Source organism: Dromiciops gliroides, chromosome 2 (genome assembly GCF_019393635.1).
Source record: "Dromiciops gliroides isolate mDroGli1 chromosome 2, mDroGli1.pri, whole genome shotgun sequence".
Taxonomy (NCBI): Eukaryota; Metazoa; Chordata; class Mammalia; order Microbiotheria; family Microbiotheriidae; genus Dromiciops; species Dromiciops gliroides.
In genome coordinates this window covers 447,819,451-447,840,076 of record NC_057862.1, presented here as the reverse complement: position 1 = coordinate 447,840,076, position 20,626 = coordinate 447,819,451, and the positions used below count along the sequence as shown (strand labels likewise).

The following is a 20,626-nucleotide window of genomic DNA, read 5'->3' as shown; positions in this document are numbered from 1 at the left end:
GAAAAAAATCCTGATTTTTATGAATTTTGGGTTTTGACCTTTATTTGCATAATACAAAGACATAGTCTGAGGGATATTTTAATAGAAACAATGAAAAGGGTTTTGGTTTTTTTTGGATGGCAGCAAATCCTATTTTTAATGTGAAACGTGAAATTCTAAATTAAACCACTTAATTCTGCTTCTGTTCTCCAGAGGAAGAACACATTTTTGGCAACTACTGGACCATAGCAGATAAAAAGATAATTTGATTATTGACCAGAAAAAACACAGAACACCTTGTTTAGAAATATTTTATCCTTAGTGCATTACACCTTTTTCTGAACAAGTACAACTTACGGAAATTATACACAGCCAACTTTTATCAAGTATTAACATTTACTGTATTTTGTTTAGCTGAAATATTTCAGTTGTAAAAACAATCTCCTGTTACAAAAAATAATCACAAACCTTAATGGATTTTGAGAGTTGTTTTTACAAATGTACTAACAAAGTCTCAAGCTAAACCATATTTTAAATAGAAAAAATACTCATTTTTAAATAGTTTGGTAAACTTACATTTCTGTGGCTTATGTACATACATACTAGTTTTTTCTATAGGAAACCTTTACAGTGTAGGAAACCTTTACATTAGTTCCAACTTATATTAAGCATAGTTAAAGGCAAGATCTAACTTTCTTTTAAAATACTCCATATGCAATTTCGGTATTATAGAAATAATTACAAGAATCAGAAAATACTGTTTAGCAGTTAACAATTATCTGCTTTGAAATATTAAACAAAATATAACATTTTCTGGAATAGCTTTTCAGTATTCCAGTTGGCCCTCTGGTACCAAAAGGACTTCCCACAAATAAAAGCTTCAGTGCAATTTCTCTTAGTGGTTAGCTGTGGTTAAGTTCCTTCTTTTGGCAGTGGCACCATAGGATTATAAAGAGAGCTAAGTACCTAGGATTTATATTTCAAATCAGACTGGAAATTAAATCAAATGATCCATGGATATGCATTGTAAAAAAAAAAGACTTGTTTGTCGTCAATTACTACAATAAAAAGAAGCAATTAACTATTTTACAGTTAAATAATTTGACATATCATGCTACAGCAATTATTGATGCATGATTCAGTCACACGGCAATTTTTGTATCAGTTAATTAAGCATTATGTGAAATGCTTAAAAGATGCAAATAGTTGTTAGTTTAAATTTTATGATGCTCTTAAATTCAGGTAATAACTTTATTTTTTATTTTGGTTCCTCTTCAAATTTTGAAGTGAACATCACATGCCCACAATTCAGCATCCTAAATGATGCACATTTCTGCAAATGCAAAATCAAGATAGATCGTGTCTGTATTATATCACAAAATTTTGGCAAATCAATACAGTACTCTGTAATATAATGCAATCAAGTGTACATTGGGAGTTATTATCACTTTAATGACAGTATTCACTACAAAAATATCACTTAAGTACCAATTCAGAATGCCACAGTTTTTCAAAGCCAATTACTTTTGTACAAATAAAAAGGCCTGCATTTGGATATCAAGTAATATACTTTCTTTCCAAAGAAAGCTATTACAACATGAAAACTGCTTGAGAAATCATGCTAGAAAAGGTAGTTCTGCTTCATTTTGGAGTTGGTCCAAAACCAGGTAGTTTCATGAATTAAATGTTATAAAATTCAACTTTTTAGAGATTCAACATGCCAGTTTCTGGTCAAGGTATCCATTTGAAATATCCTTAAATCTTCAAATGTTGGAAACTTGATATTACATGGTATTTTTGGGTAGTGTTAATTCCAGTTGATCCCATATGTTGGGAAGCCCTGCACCTTCCCCTCTTTTTCCATCAAAAGTTGCAGCCTTTCTCCAAGCTAATCGAATACCTAGCTAATATACAGAAATGCCTCTTAAGTACCAAATATGAATAAATATTTTTGTCATCAGTCTGGAGAGACCCTGGTGGACCTAGTAATATTTCATATAAACAGCCATTATCATTTCTCTACAAATGCTGCTGCAGCCATAGGTGTCCTCATGCTTCCTCTTGCTGAAGCAGTCAACTCTTCAATCTCGGCGTTTAATTTGTTAATTACCCACTCCATTGCTTCTCGACCCTTAAAAACAATTCAGAACAAACATTCATCATCACTAAGTAATAACAAAGGTAACCATCATTACCTCTCACCAGCACTATTGCAATAAGCCTTCTAAATTGGTCTCTGTCTCAAATCTCTCCCGACTCCAATCGATTTTTCACTCAGCATCTGCCAAAAATGATTTTTCTAAAATGTAGGTCTGACCATATCACCTTTCTGCTCAATGAATGCCAGTGGCTCCTTATTACATCCAGGAATCAAAAATAACGTCTAATGTTAGGCATTACCTGACCCTTTCCTGCCCTTCTGGTCTTCTTACACTTTACTCCCCACACCTCCATCCACTCTATGAACCTGGTACATAGGCCTAACTGCAGTTCCTCAAACATGATGTTGCATCTCCCTTTGCACATGCTTCCTTATATCCACATCCTGGTTTCCTTGACTTTCTTTAAGATTGTATAAGCTCAAAACCCGCCTTCTGTACAAGTACTCTAAGTTGCCAATGCTCACCTGCTCTCTCAGATTAACTGCTTTTCTTTGACTCCCCAATGCTTAGCACAATACTTCGTACACAGTAAATGACTCATAAATGCTTGCTGACTGATTAAATTTCTCTTTAAAATGATTCCGTCAATATATGGTTTTTTTGGTGAGGCAACTGGGGTTAAGTGACTTGCCCAAGGTCACATAGCTAGTAAGTGTCAAGTGTCTGAGGCTGGATTTGAACTCGGGTCCTCCTGACCCCAGGGCTGGTGCTCTATCCACTGCACCACCTAGCTACCCTAATATATGTTTTTTGAGAGGTGGAGAGCATGTTGTATTTGCTGTCAGTGAGACATGTTTCAATCCCACTTCGAACTAGTTGTATGACCCCATGGCAAGTCACTTAACCTACTAGCCTCAGGTTCCTCATCTGTAAAAATGAGGATAATTACAGAGTACCTATCTCACAGGTTTGTTGTGAGAATCAAAAGGTATAAGAATATAAATATATGTAAAGTATTACATAACCATTAGCTATTATTACTTCTAATAATAAACAATTAGCTTGGATTATAATTGAAGTATTAACCAATTTCAATTGTGTATGCCTAAAATGTTCACAAAAAATACATAATGAAATCATGGTGTCACCTTTTATTATTAATAACATGCTCAACGTGGGATGGTAGAGGGTGAGGGAAGAGAGAAGAGTTAAAAATAATTTCTTTGTTACTATCATAATTTATTTTATTTTATTTTATATTTATTTATTTGTTTGTTTGTTTATTTGTGTTGGTGCCTCTTGTGGTGGACAAAAAGGTCAAGAGAACATATTTTTTTTTATACTTCTGTAGCCCTAGCACTAACTTGGCATGGTGGTTTGCACTTAGCAAATAAATTTATTTTTTATATTCAACACACATTTGTAAAAACATGAATTTACTTCAGATATAATAAATCATAAAGAGTTACAAAATACATTATGTTCCCCTTTCCCAAACTTTTTGCTTATTATATTGTTGTAGGTAATAGTAAACTAATAAGAGCACAGAGCTATTTTAGAAAAAGCAGCAAAAACCCAAAGAATGTAAAAGTCAAGAAAAGAAAATACAGTATAACTTACTTTATTAGCATTAGATGATATTGTACTTTCCATCAGTCCTTCTAGATAACTGCTCAGGCTCACTCCTTTTACAGTGATTATGGCTTCTTGAGTCAAAATGGTCCTAAAGCAAAATACATTTAAACAGTTTAAGTATGCCCATTTCCCTCACTATTAGGAACATCTAGAATAATTTAAAAATCTAGCAAAGCATTAGATTTCCCAAAAAAGTTTTACTTACTTTCCTGGTTCTTGAGGATGTGGTTTATATATAAGTCTCTCATCTACTGAAACCATATTTGTAAATGAAATCTAAAAAACAAAACCCCCAAATTATCTATTAATAAGTTATTAAAACGGAAATAAATTCAAAAATCATTTTCCAAGTACTATCATATTAGAGTTTATCTTCTACCAGTCATAAATTTCTTGCTCTCTTATACTGAGGCCACCAACTTAGAAAATACAAAATAAGCAAATTTCTTTTGTCTCCTCTGCTACTTAGAAATACTCAAGATTATTAAAACAGTACAAGTCAGGGACAGAGTATAAAACATGGAAGAAACAATGCTAAAGGAGCATTCACTTCTTAGATCACCAAAATAGCCAACATTTACATAGTGCTTATTATGTGACAGGCACTATGCTAAATGCTTTATAATTGTTATCTTATTTGATGATCACAACAACTCTGGGAAGGAGGTGCTCTTAATTACCCCCATTATACAGTTGAGGAAATTGAGGCAGACAAGGGTTAAAAGACTTGCCCAAGACCACACAGCTACAAAGTGTCTGGGTTTGAACTAAAGTCTTCTCAACTCTAGGCCTGGTGTTGTATCCTAGCTGTCTCATAAAAACTGTTTATCCCCATATGCATGAGCTAAACAGAAACAAATACCATTTCAATACTGAAAATAAAAGGGAGTAAAAAAAAATCACTTACATTAGAGGATTTAAGCTCCATTGTTTTCTCTATGGGATCAACTACAGAATGTTCCTGCACGTATGTTTTGGTTCTTGCTGCTCCGATAAGCTAAGAGAAATATTAAAAATTAGTAACCATATTTTCTTTTTCTTTTTTTTTTTTTAGTGAGGCAATTGGGGTTAAGTGACTTGCCCAGGGTCACACAGCTAGTAAGTGTCAAGTGTCTGAGGCCAGATTTGAACTCAGGTACTCCTGAATCCAGGGCCGGTGCTTTAACCACTGCGCCATCTAGCTGCCCCGTAACCATATTTTCAACAAGCAATTATGACATTAGAATAAAAGTTCACATTCACAAAGTACTTACAAATTTACAACTGCTTTTCTCACAACAGTTTTGTGAGGTAGGTAGTGCAAGTGTAAAAAGAAACTAAGGCTCGGGGCAGCTAGGTGGCACAGTGGATAGAGCACTGGCCCTGGAATCAGGAGGACCTGAGTTCAAATCTGGCCTCAGACACTTAACACTTACTAGCTGTGTGACCCTGGGCAAGTCACTTAACCCCAATTGCCTCACTAAAAAAAAAAAAAAAGAAAAAAAAAAGAAAGAAACTAAGGCTCAAGAGAGGCGCTGACTCATCTATAAGTATCAGAGCTGGGACTGGAACCCAGAGTCTGATGCTATGTCACATTCCTCTGAGAGCATCTGTATATTATTTTGAAAATATGAAGCTCATTTCAAAACAAAAACATCAACATCTCTTTGATCTTAAAAACAAGATGAGACAAAGGTTGGAAGAGAAATGCTTCTGTGAGGTTAAGAGGAATCAGCACTAGATTCTGAAATATTCCCAGAGGTGATTAAAAATCAGGTAAATGATAGAAATCAAAATGTAAGGAGTATTGTTTCTTTTGTTCTTAAAGAGGGTGCTATCTTGACTTGAGAATGAACTGGATTTAACTGAGGCAGAGCTGTGCAAAGTCATCAGCATCACTCTCATCAATCTAGTGGTAAGACATAAGACAACTGGCCACGGCCCAGGATGCCAGTGGGAGACACGGCCTTTTAAGCTAAGGTCTTTAGCTTGTGTTTGTCTGGCAAAGCCCATTCAGTGATTAAGAGATAGGTAAGAACACAGACAAAAAAAAAAAAAAAGGCTTAGTTTGCCATCACAAAAGAATCAATCTAGGAGGGGAAGAACTGCAGAGTTTCTGGCCAGAACAGAAAACAACTGCTGTTTACTCAGAGCCATCAAAACCCAAAAAATGAGTAAGAGAGGCCTGAGCTGGGATGGATTATTGGCCAATCAAAGCCAGCCAGCATGATCTCAGTTTAAAGACATGGTCAGGCACCTCCATTTCAACCACAATAGGCCTTTGTTTTTTTTTTTTTTACAATGATCAATTTATTAGTAAGGATAGTAATTGCCAATAAATGGGACCGAAGGCTCCTCAGCTGCCAGAGATCCTCTGACAGGCAGAGCAACTCTTTCATACAGTTGGTGATGTAAGCTAAACTAAGACCATGACTGATCACACAAAGACAAAGGGTGGGCTTTGCTTGGCTTCACTCAGAGAGGGCATTTCCATTACCCAGGGCAACAGGGAAAAACACAAAAGTTGACTCACACCCCCTGGAAAGACTCCATGGTAGGTAAACATCCTACAACCAAGTTGATTGTCTTCCCTTTCTCCTTCCTCTCTTCCAAAAACTTACACATTTCGAGTCTTTGTGGTCAGGTTGTAGCCCAGAGGAATTTATATTCTTACAAATTCTATCATTGAAGACCAATGGGCCTTTTCAAAGCCTGTTTTTTCAGAGCTATATTTCAAGAAATCAGAAATGAAAACTACAGGAGACAAAAGAATTAACTGTCCCAGCTTTTTAGTATTTGTCAGTGGCACCAGTACTTAACGGAGAAATTCTAATTCTGGTTTATTCAAACAGATATAAAAAAAGAGATGATTCGTCATCAATATAGGAATACTAAGTTTGTGCAAAAAACCAAACTCCCTTCACTCTGATTCTGTACCTTTAGATCTGCCATTTGATTTTCTGAGTGATGAGGGGAAAGGAATGGGGATGGGACATGGTCAGGAATCAGGAGCTCTATGGGGCATAGACATACTTACCGATTTTACAATAGAGGGCATTCCCCACTCTGTGCTGAGAAGTCTATGGCTATGCAATTTCCCAGTGGGATCTATATGTCTGTCTAACACATCAACTCCAACTACACTTGGATTCATAGGATTTGGATATTTCTGCATAGCAGCTGTTGTAACTGTTTCCCATGGGTGACTGTCAAAAAAAAAAAAATTTGAGGTGTGCATGAATATTCTGAAATATCTAAAATTTAAAAATATCATTCTTTAGAATTCAAGTTGCATGAACTTATTGGAAGAATGGGGATATTTTCTGAGTCTGATATTGCATTACCAACTTCAATTTTTTCTTTAAAGTATAAGTATCAATAATCACATCTGCCCAATTCACCTATTATATAATTTAATTATAGAGGCAGTATAGTACAGTACACTGAATTTGAAGTCAAAGTACTGGGATCTGAATCTTAGCTCTGCTAGTTACTATCTATGTAACTATGGGCAAGTCTTTGGGCTTTATTTACGCCTCTGTGAAAATGAGGGGCTTGGATTAGATGGCCCCTAAGATGTTTTTCAGCTTCACCTTTGATCCTATTAGTGAATCTATTTAATTACACACACATTCATTCTTCCCCTCCCCCAAAAGAATCTCACACATATACTACGCATGCAAATAATTTTATTAATTAATGAAATTATAAATCTGGACCAAGAATAATTGGATACAAAAACCCCTCAGATCTAAGAATATAATAATTACTTCATATTGCTTTTAGAACCTCTAAAAGTAAGTATGGATCATCTGGCTGAATTAAATTATTAGAACAGAAAATATCCAGCTCCAGGCTCTGAAGTTCAAGAAAATCAAGCATTTTTATTTGTGAACCTACTATAATAATGGACAAATATTTCTATGAAAAATGTTTAAACATATGAAAGCTAATTTTTACTATCTTGACCTATATAAAATATACAAAAACCCTTATTTAAAAGTTATAACTCATAGAAACAAGCAGACAAATTTATGTTGTTATACTGTTCATTTGCCTTTTCCATTCAATTCTTGAAGCTAAAATATGAAATGTATAAAAGTATGTTGAGCTTTGAATTTAATTTTCAAAATACAACCTAAAATCTTTTTATTTTGCTATCTGTTGAGCTCAGACTCATAAATATTTCAATTCTAACTTCAAAGAAACCATGCTGACTGGGCACCACCAAATTTGTTACATAGTCTCAACTGGACTCTTGCTGCAGCATGGCAATCATTTTTCATCTACCTTATCATCTCTTCTCCCGTCCACACTCTGCCTGCCCCGTCCCTGCTTTCACCAGCCCCTGACCTTGCCTCACATTTCACAAAAAAAAAAAAAAATAATAATTGAGGCCATTTGCAGAAAACTCTCTTCTCCTCGTATGTCACCTTACATGTTTTCTGCAACTATCTCTTCCTTTACCCATTTCACATAAAGAGGTGGCCCTTCTCTTTGCTAGAGCAAAACCCTCTACTAGTCAATAAACTCCAGTGACTTCTTAGGACTTTCAGCACCAAATAAAATTGTTTGGTTTAGCCCTTCATAATCTAGCCCCTTTCTTCTTCCAGTCTTTTTACACCTTACTCTCTTCCATATACTCCAATGATACCTTACCTCCTAGTAGGTTCTTTAATAGACACTTAGCTCCAGTCTGAGGATTTTCACTAGCTGTTGCCCATGCCTGGAACTTTCTCTGTATCTCTGCACCCTAGCTTCCCTAGCTTTCTCCAAGTCTCAGGTAAAGTCTCACTTTTTGCATTCATTTTTATTTAGTATTTTATTTCCCCCCAATTACATGTAAAACCAATTTTAACATTCATCTTTAAGATTTTGAGTTCTAAATACTTTCACCACACCATTGAGAAGGCAAGCAATTCAATGTTATATGTGTAGTCATGCAAAACATTTCCAAATTAGTCATGTTGTGAAAGAAAGCACCAAAAACCTCAAGAAAAACAATGTTTAAAAAATTATGCTTCAATCTGTATTCAGACATCTTCAGTTCTTTCTCTGCATTTTTCATCATAAGTCCTTCAGAGTTCTTTTGGATCACTGTATTGCTGAGAGTAACTAAGTCATTCACAGCTGATCATCTTACAATATTGCTGTTACTTTGTACAAAATACATTTCCCTTTGTGTCAGTTCATGTAAGTCTTTGCAGGTTTTTCTGAGAGCATCTTGCTCATCATTTCTTATAGTACAATAGTATTCCATCATAATCACATACTACAATTTGTTCAGCCATTCCCCAATTGATGGTTATCCCCTCAATTTTCAATTCTTTAAACCAGAAAAAAGCTGATATAAATACTTTTTTATATGTAGGTCCTTTTCTTTTTTGATTTTTATCTCTTTTTTGGATGTAGGCCTAGTATTGCTAGGTCAAAGGGTATGCATGGTTTTATAGCCCTTTGGGAATAGTTCCAAATTGCTCTACAGAATGGCTTAATCACTTTACAACTCCACCAACAGGACATTAATGTTTCATTTTCCCCACATCCCCTCCAATATTTATCTTTTTCTTCTGTTCTATTAGATAATCTAATAGGTATGAGATAATACCCAGAATTATTTTGATTTGCATTTCTCAAATCAATAGTGTTAGGTTTTTTTTTTTCCATATGGCTGTAGATAACTTCATCTTGTAATGATTGGAATGACGCCACCTACTGGAGACTTACTATAGGAAAGTTCTGCCATGAAGTGAAGGTCTTTGAGGGCAAGACCAGGAGTCTTTTCTTTGACGTCAGGAAGTGACATTTGCTTGTGGGAGGAAGAAGGGGGGAGCCTGGCGCTGTGACTGGGGCTTTTTCCTGAGGATGCTGGTAGAGAAGGGAGCTAGAAATGTGCTCTCCCTTTAATAGATGAATGTAGGCCTTTTTCTCTCTGTTTACCAAATTCTTATTCTCCTTAATAAATGCTTAAAAGTCTAACTCTTGCTAAAGCTTATAATTTATTGGTGACCACTCATTAGATTTTAGACAGTCTAGATAGAATTTTAGGCTTAACAATCTGAAAACTGTTCATATTTTTTGATCTTTCACCAATTGGGAAATGGCTTTTATTTTTTACAAATTTGACTCAGTTCTCTATATGTTTGAGAAATGAGACCTTTATCAGAGAAATTTGCTTCAAAAAAACTTTTTTCAATTATCATTGTTAACTATTTCCCTCCATTCAACCTCCAACTTCCTTGGGGCAACTAGATGGTGCAGTGGATAGAACACTGGCCCTGAATTTGGGAGGACCTAAGTTCAAATCTCATCTCAGACACTTATTAGCTGTGTGACCCTTGGCAAGTCACTTAACCCCAACAGCCTTAAAACATCCAGGGCTATCTCCAGTTGGTCCTGATATATACATTGCTACTGGACCCAGGTGACTCTGGAGGAGTGAGGTTGGTGACCTTTTATAGCCCTGCCTCAAGCAAATCCAATTCAGTGCAAGTCATGACATCACCCAAATGTCATGGTCCTTTTTTAGAAGGATGGACAAACAAGCCCCCCCTTTATTCCATTCTCTCTCTCCTTTCATCTTCCCCCAATATTCCCCTCCCTTCTATCAGCCCCCCCCCCCATTTTCTTGTCCCTTTTCCCTCCCACTTTCCTGCAGGATAAGATAGGTTTCTAAACCCAATCGAGTGTGTATGTTATTCTCTCTTTGAGCCAATTCTGATGAGAATAAGGTTCCCTCACCTCCCCATCTATCCTTCCCTGTAAAAGCTTTTTCTTGCCTCTTTTATGAGATAATTTACCCTGTCCTATCTCTCCCTTTCCTTTTTTTAAAAAAAGATATCATTCCTGGGCAGCTAGGTGGTGCAGTGGATAAAGCACCGGCCCTGGATTCAAGAGGACCTGAGTTCAAATCTGGCCTCAGACAGTTGACACTTACTAGCTGTGTGATCCCGGGCAAGTCACTTAACCCTCATTGCCCTGCAAAAAAAACCCCAACCAAACAAAAAACAAAAATGAAAAAGATATCATTCCTTCATATTCAACTCACATCTATGCCCTCTGTCTATATCTACTCCTTCCAACTGACCTAATAATTAGAAAGTTCCTAAGAGTTACAAGTATTATCTCCCCATGTAGGAATGTAAACAGTTTAACCTTATAAAATCCCTTATGATTTCCTTTTTCTGTTTACCTTTTTATACTTAAGTACTGTATTTGAAAGTAAAATTTTCTATTCAGCTCCAGTCTTTTCATCAATGCCTGAAAGTCCTTTCTTTCATTGAAAACCCATTTTCCTCCCTGAAGTATTATACCCAGTTTTGTTGGGTAGATATTCTTGGTTATAATCCCAGTTCCTATGCCTTCTGGAATATCATATTCCAAGCCATTCAATCCTTTTAATGTAGAAGCTGCTAAACTTTGTGTTATCTTGACTGTGGCTCCATGATACTTGAACTGTTTCTTTCTGGCTGCTTGCAATATTTTCTCTTAGACCTGAGAGCTCTGGAATTTGGCTATAACATTCCCGGGAGTTTTAATTTGGGGATCTTTTTCAGAAGATGATCAGTAGAGTCTTTCAATTTCTATTTTATCCTCTGGTTCTAGAATATCAGGGCACTTTTCTTTGACAATTTCTTGAAAGAAGATGTTTAGGCTCTTTTTTTTTTAAATCATGGCTTTCAGGTAGGTTCAATTTTCCAGGTCAGTTGTTTTTCTATTGAGATATTTCACATTAACCTCTATTATTTTTCATTATTTTGGTTTTGTTTTATTGTTTCTTGATTTCTCACAGTTATTGGCTTCCATCTGCTCAATCCTAATTTTTAAGGAATTTTTTTCTTCAGTGAGCTTTTGTAATTACTTTTCCATTTGGCTAATTCTACTTTTTAAGGAGTGTTTTCTTTCAGTGAATTTTTGTGCCTCTTTCTCCATTTGGCCAATTCTGCCTTCAAAGCAGTCTTCTCCTCCATTGGCTTTTTGTACCCCTTTTACCATTTGGCCTAATCTCTGTGTGTGTGTGTGTGTTTTTTTGTGGGGGCAATGAGGGTTAAGTGACTTGCCCAGGGTCACACAGATATTAAGTGTCAAGTGTCTGAGGCAGGATTTGAACTCAGGTCCCCCTGAATCCAGGGCTAGTGCTTTATCCACTGTGAAACCTAGCTGATTCCTAGTCTGTTTTTTAAGGTGCTATTTTCTTCAGTATTTTTTGTGTCTTTTACCAAGCTATTGACACTTTTGTCATGATTTTCTTACATCACTCATTTCTCTTCCCAATTTTTCCTCTACTTCTCTTACTTGATGTTCAAAATCCTTTTTGAGCTTTTCCATGGCCTGAGAGCAATTCATATTTTTCTTGGAGGCTTTGGATTATAAAGAATCAATTGTTATTTGAGGTTTTTATGATCCCTTCTTTTGGCTAGAATTAAAAAAAACAAAAACCTTGGTGCGTGCACTGGCCTCTGGGGCTTTGCAAATGGCACGGTGCTCCACCCACTGGTTGTAGCTGTTGCCATGGCACTGGCACCTCACGTCATCACTACTTGCTGATGCCTACATGTGCCTGGCAAAATTATAATGATTAGAAGCCTAGTGAGGGCAGTCATGTGACTGTCAGAGTGGCCAGTCAATTGGCTGGGGGCTGTGTTTGGTCAGCCTGGGGTCTGCTGGGAAGAAGGGAGTTTTTCCAGCATTCTAGCTTGAAGCTGGAAGGTGACAAGATGCTGCTGTGTGTTCTCACCTGATTCCTGGGTGGTGGTGGTGTTCAGGTTGTATAATTTCCCTTTCCCCATTTTATTTCCTTTCCCTTAATCCTACTGATCCTGTTTGTGTTTTTTTAAGTTAGTTCTTGTTAAATAAATCCTGCTCTGTTTTGAGGGAGGCTGTTTCCTTCCTTGCCCCAATATTGTGGCGAGCCGCTTAGCTAACATTCCCCAATTAAAAATTGGTCCCCACAGGATATAGGAGCTTTGACTTTGTTATCTTCTTCTATGTGTGTTTTTTGATCTTCTCTGTCACTATAATAACTTTCTATGGTCAGAATTTTTTTTCCTGTTGTTTGCTTATTTCCCCAGCCTATTTCTTGACTTAAGACATTGTTAAAATAGGGTTCAGCTTCCTGGGTGGAGGGCACACTGTCCCAAGCTTAAGGGGTTCTGTGCAGCCATTTTCTTCCTTTCTTTTTTTTTTGGTGAGGCAATTGGGGTTAAGTGACTTGCCTAGGGTCACACAGCTAGTAAGTGTCAAGTGTCTGAGGCCAGATTTGAACTCAGGTCCTCCTGACTCCAGGGCCAGTACTCTATCCACTGCGCCACCTAGCTGCTCCTCTGTGCAGTAATTTTCAGATACTTCTAGGGACTTGTAAGTTTTCAGTTCTTCCAAGGTGATATAATCTAAGGTGTGTTTACTACTCTCCTGGTCTATACTCTGGTCTGAGAGAGACTACAAATACTTTTTTCTGCCTGAAACTGTGAAGAGGGTCTCTGCTCCATTGTAGATGCAGACTCTGGAATGTTAGTAGTACTCCAAGTCCTGGGACTGTCATTCAGGACTACAACCTGGATCTGAGTATGAGCGAAGCAACAGAATTCTGTCTCAGTGCTAGCAAAGAGACCCCTTGTAATCTCCTTCTGACCAATTGTTCAACCCCCTTACTGTCTATGGGCTAAGAGCTCTGGAAGCAGCTGCTAATGATTCAATGGCTCCTAAGGCCCAGTCTATGCTGGCCCACTCTCACCCAGACCTTTCCTTCAACCCTCTGTTATCTTTGGCTCAAAAATTATTTCACCCTGTCCTTTTGTGGGTTCTGGTATTCCAGGAATTGTCTTATGGCATAAATTTTTTTTTAAGTGAGGCAATTGGGGTTAAGTGACTTGCCCAGGGTCACACAGCTAGTAAGTGTTAAGTGTCTTGAGGCCGAATTTGAACTCGGGTACTCCTGACTCCAGAGCCGATGCTCTATTCACTTTATGGCGTTATTTAAAGGTATATGGAGGGGTTTTGAGAGCTCAGGCGAGTTGCTGCATTTTCTCCTCCATCTTAGCTCCACCCCCTTCAAAGTCTCACTTTCTACAAGAAGCCTATCCCAGTCCTCTTCAATCTCAGTGAACTCTTAAGACTGGCACCAATTTATTGTGTGTGTGTGTGTGTGTGTGTGTGTGTGTGTGTGTGTAGTTGTTTCATGTTGTTTCCTTTATTGGATTGTGAGCTCTTAAGAACAGGGACTTTTTCCCCCTTTCCTTGAATCCCCTGCACTTAGCAGTGTCTAACACAAGGTAGATACTTAAATGCTTCTTAACTTTACATCCTCTCCAGCTGACTGCCTTCTCCATCATCCCTATTCTCATATGTGATGACTGCTTTCCTACTGCCTATAAATATGCTATCTCTCCCATCCTCAGAAATCCCTCACTTGATGATCCATACATTCCTACTACCTATCATCTCCTATATATCTTCTTATGGCTAAATTCCTTGAGAAGGACATCTAGAATCAATGCTTCCTTCCACTTCCCTTCTTTTCTTGTATTTCTGTTGTCTGGGCACTTGCTGCTCACATCTGTTTGTTGTTGTTGTTGTTGTTGTTGTTGTTGTTTTTTGTAGGAATGTTTTAAATATTTTTCTTTTATTTAACTCCATTTTTTTCATTGAGGTTTGTGGGGTGTCATCCTGGGTTGCATCTTGAACTCCTTCATTTTCTGAAACAAATTATTCAATTCCGTTTTGTGGTTTCTGATGGGTGCAGAATAGGCTTGTGTTACTCAAATTTTCTTTAAGTTTTAATTCAAAGTTTTCCTACTGGTCATTTGCAAAATTAGTTGTCATCAGAATCATTCAATTCAACCATTAAATGTGTCTCGGAGTTTGCAGAATAACATTTTTTTCTTTCCCCTGGAGGTGATCTGTGGATTCTTTCAACTGAGATTCTGGGCAGTTTTCTTGTATTACTGCTTGCGTCATAATGTTCAGTATTTTTTCAGGGTGACATACTTCTTAACCTGTCTCAACTCATGTCTTCAAGATGAATATGTTTGGCTTGTATGAAGATCATGCTTTCTTTTAATGTTAACACTTCTGTCAGATTGTTCTTCACTTTTGTGAACTTGCTTTTGCAATCAGTTCCTTTCTCTTTTGTTTTTAATTTTGGTGAAGTTGGCCATGGTCAATTAAAATTTTTCTAGTTTTCAGATTATTTCTACTCTGCAGGCCCTAAATTCTGTTTTCATAATTCTTATTTCTTATACCATTTGGGAACATGGTTTTCTTTTGGGAATTCACAGGATCCTCTGCTTTGTATCAGATTTGAAATAATTTTCCTTTGTCTTGAAATATTTATCGAGATGTTTAGATAATGTAAAAGATATTTTCCCTTCTGTTATTGATATCTTCCTGTTGGTTTATCATCTTATGCTCAAGGTTGATAACTGAGTTTTCTTTCTAAGATCTTGAGTAATTTTGATCTTTTTTCTTCCTCATAGTCACCCATCATTCACTTTCTGATTCCTTTCCTTTTGATGGATTGGATCTCAAATCTGTTTCTATCTCCTCCTATTGGCCTCAGCCAACTAAACTGCCAAGCATTCAAACTCTACTGCAGACAGTTTCTGTCCAATTTCCTGCTTCCTTTTGTGTGATGCCTCCCCCTTTATATTGAAAGTTCCTTGAAGGCAGGTTCTATTTTTTTTTAAATTAATTGTATCCCCAGTATTTAGCACAATATCTGGCACATGGTAGGCACTAATAAATGTTTACTGGATTAGATTGAATCTCAATTTACACTGTATAACTTCTAAAGAAAAACTTCTGTCCTCACCATCAAGTTTGTTATCAAGGTCACATTTTCATATGTGTGCTATGCCTCTTTTGCCAGATAGAATTCTAGTTTTCTCTCATGTTATGGTCCTGGGACCTTCCATTTGAATTATCTTAGCAAGATTCTGAAGATCATCTGGCAGAGAAAGGTACCAGACATTGAGGTCTTTTCTTGAACTAAACTGCCAAGCATTCAGACTCTACTGCAGAAAGCACAATTCCAATGGGCTGATCATGTTGTTTGAATGCCAAACACACTCCAAAAGATTATTTCACTCCATAGACCAAAATAAGGTCAAGATGGGTACATGACTTAGACATGAAGGGTGATATCATAGGTAAATTAGGAGAGAAAGGAATAATTTACCTCTCAGACCTATGAACAGCAGAACAATTGACCAAATCATGAAATGCAAAATGGATCATTTTGATTATATTAAATTAAAAAGGTTTTGTACAAACAGAAGCAATGCAGCCAAAATTAGAAGGGAAGCAGAAAGATGAGAAACAATTTTTATAGCCAGTGTTTCTGATAAAGGTCTCATTTCTAAAATACATAGGGAATTAAATCAAATTTATAAGAATGCAAGTCATTCCCAATTGAGAAATGGTCAAAGGATATGAACAGACAATTTTCAGATAAAGAAATCAAAGCTATTGCTATATGAAAAAAATGCTTTAAATCATTACTGATTAGAGAAATGTGAATTAAAACAACTCTGAAGTACCACTTCACACCTCTCAGATTGGTTAATATGACAAAAAAGGAAAATAATAAATGTTGGAGAAGCTGTGGAAAAATTGGAACCCTAATGCATTGTTGGTGGAGTTGTGAGCAGACCCAACCATTCTGGAGAGCAATTTGCAACTATGCCCAAAGTGCTATGGGACTGTGCATACCCTTTTACCCAGGAATACCAATACTAGGTCTGTATCCCAAAGAAATCATAGAAAAGGGAAAAGGACCCACATGTACAAAAATATTTATAGCAGCTCTCTTTGCGGTGGCAAAGAATTGGAAATTGAGGGAATGCCCATCAATTGGAGAATGGCTGAACAAGTTGTGACATATGAATGTAATAGAATACTATTATGCTGTAAGAAATAATGAGCAAGGGGCAGCTAGGTGGCGCAGTGGATAAAGCACCAGCCCTGGATTCAGGAGGACCTGAGTTCAAATCTGGTCTCAGACATTTGACACTTACTAGCTGTGTGACTCTGGGCAAGTCACTTAACCCTCACTGCTCTGCAAAAAAAAAGAAAAAAGAAAAGAAAAGAAAAGAAATAATGAGCAGGTAGATTTCAGAAAAACCTGGAAAGACTTAAGTGGACTGAAGCTGAGTGAAGTGAGCAGAATCAGGAGAACATTGTACATAGTAACAGCAACAATGTATGATCATCAACTGTGATAGACTTGGCTCCTCCAAGACAATTCCAAAGAACTCATGATGGAAAAATTCCCACATCCAGAAAAAAGAACTGTGGATTCTGAATGTAGATTGAATCATACTGTTTCTATTTCTTGGTTGGTTTTTTTATTTCTTTATTGAGGTTTTTCCTTTGTGTTCTGATTCTTCTTTCACAACATCACTAATACAGAAATATGTTTAATGTGATTGTACATATATAACCTATATCAGATTGCTTTCTGTCTTGGGGAGGAGGGAGGGAAAAAAATTTGGAACTAAAAATCTTATGAAACAAATGTTGAAAATTATCTTTACATGTAACTGGAAAATTAATAAAATACTTTTATGATAAAAAAGATCATATCACTGAAAATTCACACAAGGCAAGTGCTCACACGAAGGTCAGAAGAAACGATATGAGGACACTCTCAAGGTTTCTCTGAAGAACTTTTGAATTGTGTGACACTGGCACAGGACCGACTAGCATGGAGTGCCCTCATCAAGAAGGCGCTATGCTCTATGAGCAAAGCAGAACTGAAGTAGCTCAAAAGAAATGTGAGATGCCCAAATTTAGAGAATCCAACCCAAATGTTTATATGGACTATGTGTGCCTAAACTGTAATAGAGCATTCTTAGCTGGACACACTGTAACTTGACTCTAACATAATGATGTTATTTTGGTTCTATTTTGAGAATGAAGGACGAAAGTCAAACAACTAGTTCTTTGCTACAACAAAAAACTGTTGCTATGAAATTTTATACATATGGATACTTTTCCCTCTTTCCTCAATATTCTCTGAGGCATAAGGTCTCTGCCCTCAAGGAACTTAGAGGAAAAAGATCCTATGGTTTCTGGATATGCTATTCCAAAAAATCTTACTGTGCTTATGAATTTCTTTTTGGGAAAAAAAATTACCACTCATTATTCACATTCCTAACATTTATTACACTATAACCTCAGAAGAATAAAAATTATAAGTAAATCAATGAGCAATGGAAAGAGATAAGGGAAATGTAAATATGGTAAAGCATGTTACTAACTTCAGTAAATCTGTAGTAAGAAGTAATAGGATAAAAGATATCACTGATCATATGTATAGGTGGTAGACTGATCATAGAACAAGAATGAGAAACAACAGATGGATAATCTGAGTAAGCATTTCTCTATTCTCTAAATATAACATACATTGTGAGAATTTCAGAGATGAAAACTGTTTTCATTTTGGTAACCCAGGCACCTAAGTGGCACAGAACAACAAATAGAAGGATGAACCTGTCTGGAGTCAGGAAGTTCAAATCCAGCCTCAGATACTAATTAGCTCTGTGATTCTAGACAAGTTACTTAATCTGTTTAGTTTCCTCATCTGTAAAATGCGGATGTTAAGAGTACCTACTTCCCTAGACCTGTTGTGAGAGTAAGTTGAAATCATATTTGTAAAGCTATTTTTAATACTGGGGGGAAAAACAAAAAGGAAGGTCTCACATACACACCTATTCTAGGACCCTTTCAAAGCTTCTAAAGCTCTTTTTTATCTACCAATTAACAACTGATCTAAGATTTGCTTAAAGAACAAGATGAGGTGATGAGTAGTGATTTTACCAGTGGAACTGGTGCCAACTAGCAATATCATGGAACCTCTGAAGATTTCCCATACTTAAAATTCTCCACAAACACATCAAGATTGGTTCATTTTATGGCCTCAAGTTCTACTTTTCATCCAAGCAAGGGTTACCAAAATGAAAACAGTTTTCATCTCTGAAATTCTCACAATGTATGTTATATTTAGAGAATAGAGAAATGCTTGTAGAACTCTTGAGTTCTACAAAAAAAAGGAATACATCCTTTTACAGTTTTGGTAGTGGCTACTGCATATTTGCCAAAGACCTAGTTGATCTGAAGGTTATTTTTGCCATCAAAAATCCTCTACCCTTAACCAAGTGGCACTAACCAACTTAACTCTAAGGGTATTTCTGCCTACCTAACAGAAAAACATAATGTTCCCCAAAAGGGCCTCTGCTAACTCTCATCTTCAGAAATGCAAACGGGCTATGAAAGAACATTTTAAAAATAGTTGATGCACACTAAATATTTCAATCACATTTACAATTTAAAAACTGATCTTTTATTTTTTACATTACCTTTTTTTTGGGGGGGGGGAAGCAGGGCAATGAGGGTTAAGTGACTTGCCCAGGGTTACACAGCTAGTGTCAAGTATCCGAGGCCGGATTTGAACTCAGGTCCTCCTGAATCCAGGGCCAGTGCTTTATCCACTGCACCACCTAGCTGCCCCCTACATTACTTTTATTTAAAAAAATAACCCTCCTCTCTCCCAAACCAAGGGAACTATCTCTTGAGACAAAAATGTTAAAAGGGGGGAAAATGATGTTCAGAAAAACAATCACAAACACATCAATCAAGTCTAACAGTTAAATGCATACTACCCCACTTCTGTCAAAAAAAAAAAAGAATTTTCTGCTAGACTTCTAATGAACAGTGGTGGAAAAGAAGAAGAAAAGTTACAGTCTGTAGCTTTGGAGGCGATGGTGCTAGTAGACTGGGGGTTGCGGAGAGGGAATAGATTACACTTCCTTGTCCAATATATGCAATGATGAAATCTCTTGCTTTTGCAGGTAGATCATCAGTTCATTAGGTGGAGTTAAGTCAACAGGAAGACGAAATTGTTTTCCTCCTTGTCACACCTCCTTATGTCACACCAAACCAAAGTGTTGTTTTCAGCAATAAGGATCCTTTCCTGGGTGTGGACGAACTGCCTATGGAACTCACTAACAAGTTTTGCTAGCGCTCGAGTTTTGCGGCGACAAGCTTCTCTCCTGACTCCCCCATCTTTGACCCGAACCAACTCCACGCCAAGACCAACCATCCCGCCCGAAATCTCAAAGGACACTTTGGAGGGATGCATTGTTAACAGAGCCATAAGTCGGGGCGGTCCTGGGAGCAGCATAAACTTCTCGGGAACACAATGTCCTGGCCCAGGGTACCGGGCTGTTGCCACTCCCAATCCTCTCCGAGGCGAAATGCCGCCTCCACCCCCTCGAAACCCAAGTCCGGGCGCCTGGGGCCCGGGGTTCCTCCAGGAGAGAGACAGCAGAACCCTCAGTCAGGGATAAGAGAACGGAAGGGGACTTTTCGAGGGAAGGCTAAACCGGAAGCCCACCACCTGCAGTGACCTTGACAGCTTCCACACTTCTCTCGCGGAGATTCGGGGCTCGCACCCCCTCCGCGGCGCGTGGGCCGTGGCTCCTGCTCCCGTTCCCTCTCAGAGGCGCGCCCCAGAGCCCGACGCCTGGAAGGTTCCCGAGGAGGCCGGTTCACTTTTTGGCACTCCCTCATTCTCACTCGGTTTCCCCTCCTGGTCCCCCACTTTCCACTTCTCTGACTACTATACGGGAGCCCCAAACTTACTCGAAAACGTGCTCTGACGTCCAAATCTTCATGGTGCTAGCGACCAGCACGATGTCCGGGCGGCGCTAAGAGACACTAGGGGAAAAGAGGTTACACCACCCCGCTTCCACTTGCCGGCAACAGAACGCGCAGGCGCCGAGAAGGGAAGCGTGGAGCGACGTCCCTGACGTAGTTCCTCGGCCCTACGCTCTGAACCGGGTTAGATACCAATGCGCAGGCGCCTTGAGGACAACACACTCTCGGGAAGGCCTACCGCGCAGGCGCAGCTGCTGTCAGTTGGCTCACAGCCC

The 20,626-nt window shown here is 37.8% G+C and overlaps 1 protein-coding gene across 1 annotated transcript; it reads right to left on the bottom strand.

The window, feature by feature from the left end:
* Nucleotides 1-274: 274 nt before the first annotated feature.
* On the bottom strand, nucleotides 275-20,495 carry PRELID3B (PRELI domain containing 3B). Its single transcript, XM_043987549.1, has 6 exons — nucleotides 20,337-20,495; nucleotides 6,733-6,901; nucleotides 4,624-4,713; nucleotides 3,922-3,992; nucleotides 3,702-3,804; nucleotides 275-2,110 (listed from the first exon to the last, which is right to left on the bottom strand). Exons 1-6 carry the CDS (start codon nucleotides 20,366-20,368, stop codon nucleotides 1,991-1,993), a joined length of 585 nt encoding a protein of 194 aa, XP_043843484.1. The 5' UTR covers nucleotides 20,369-20,495; the 3' UTR covers nucleotides 275-1,990.
* Between the last annotated feature and the right edge of the window lie 131 nt (nucleotides 20,496-20,626).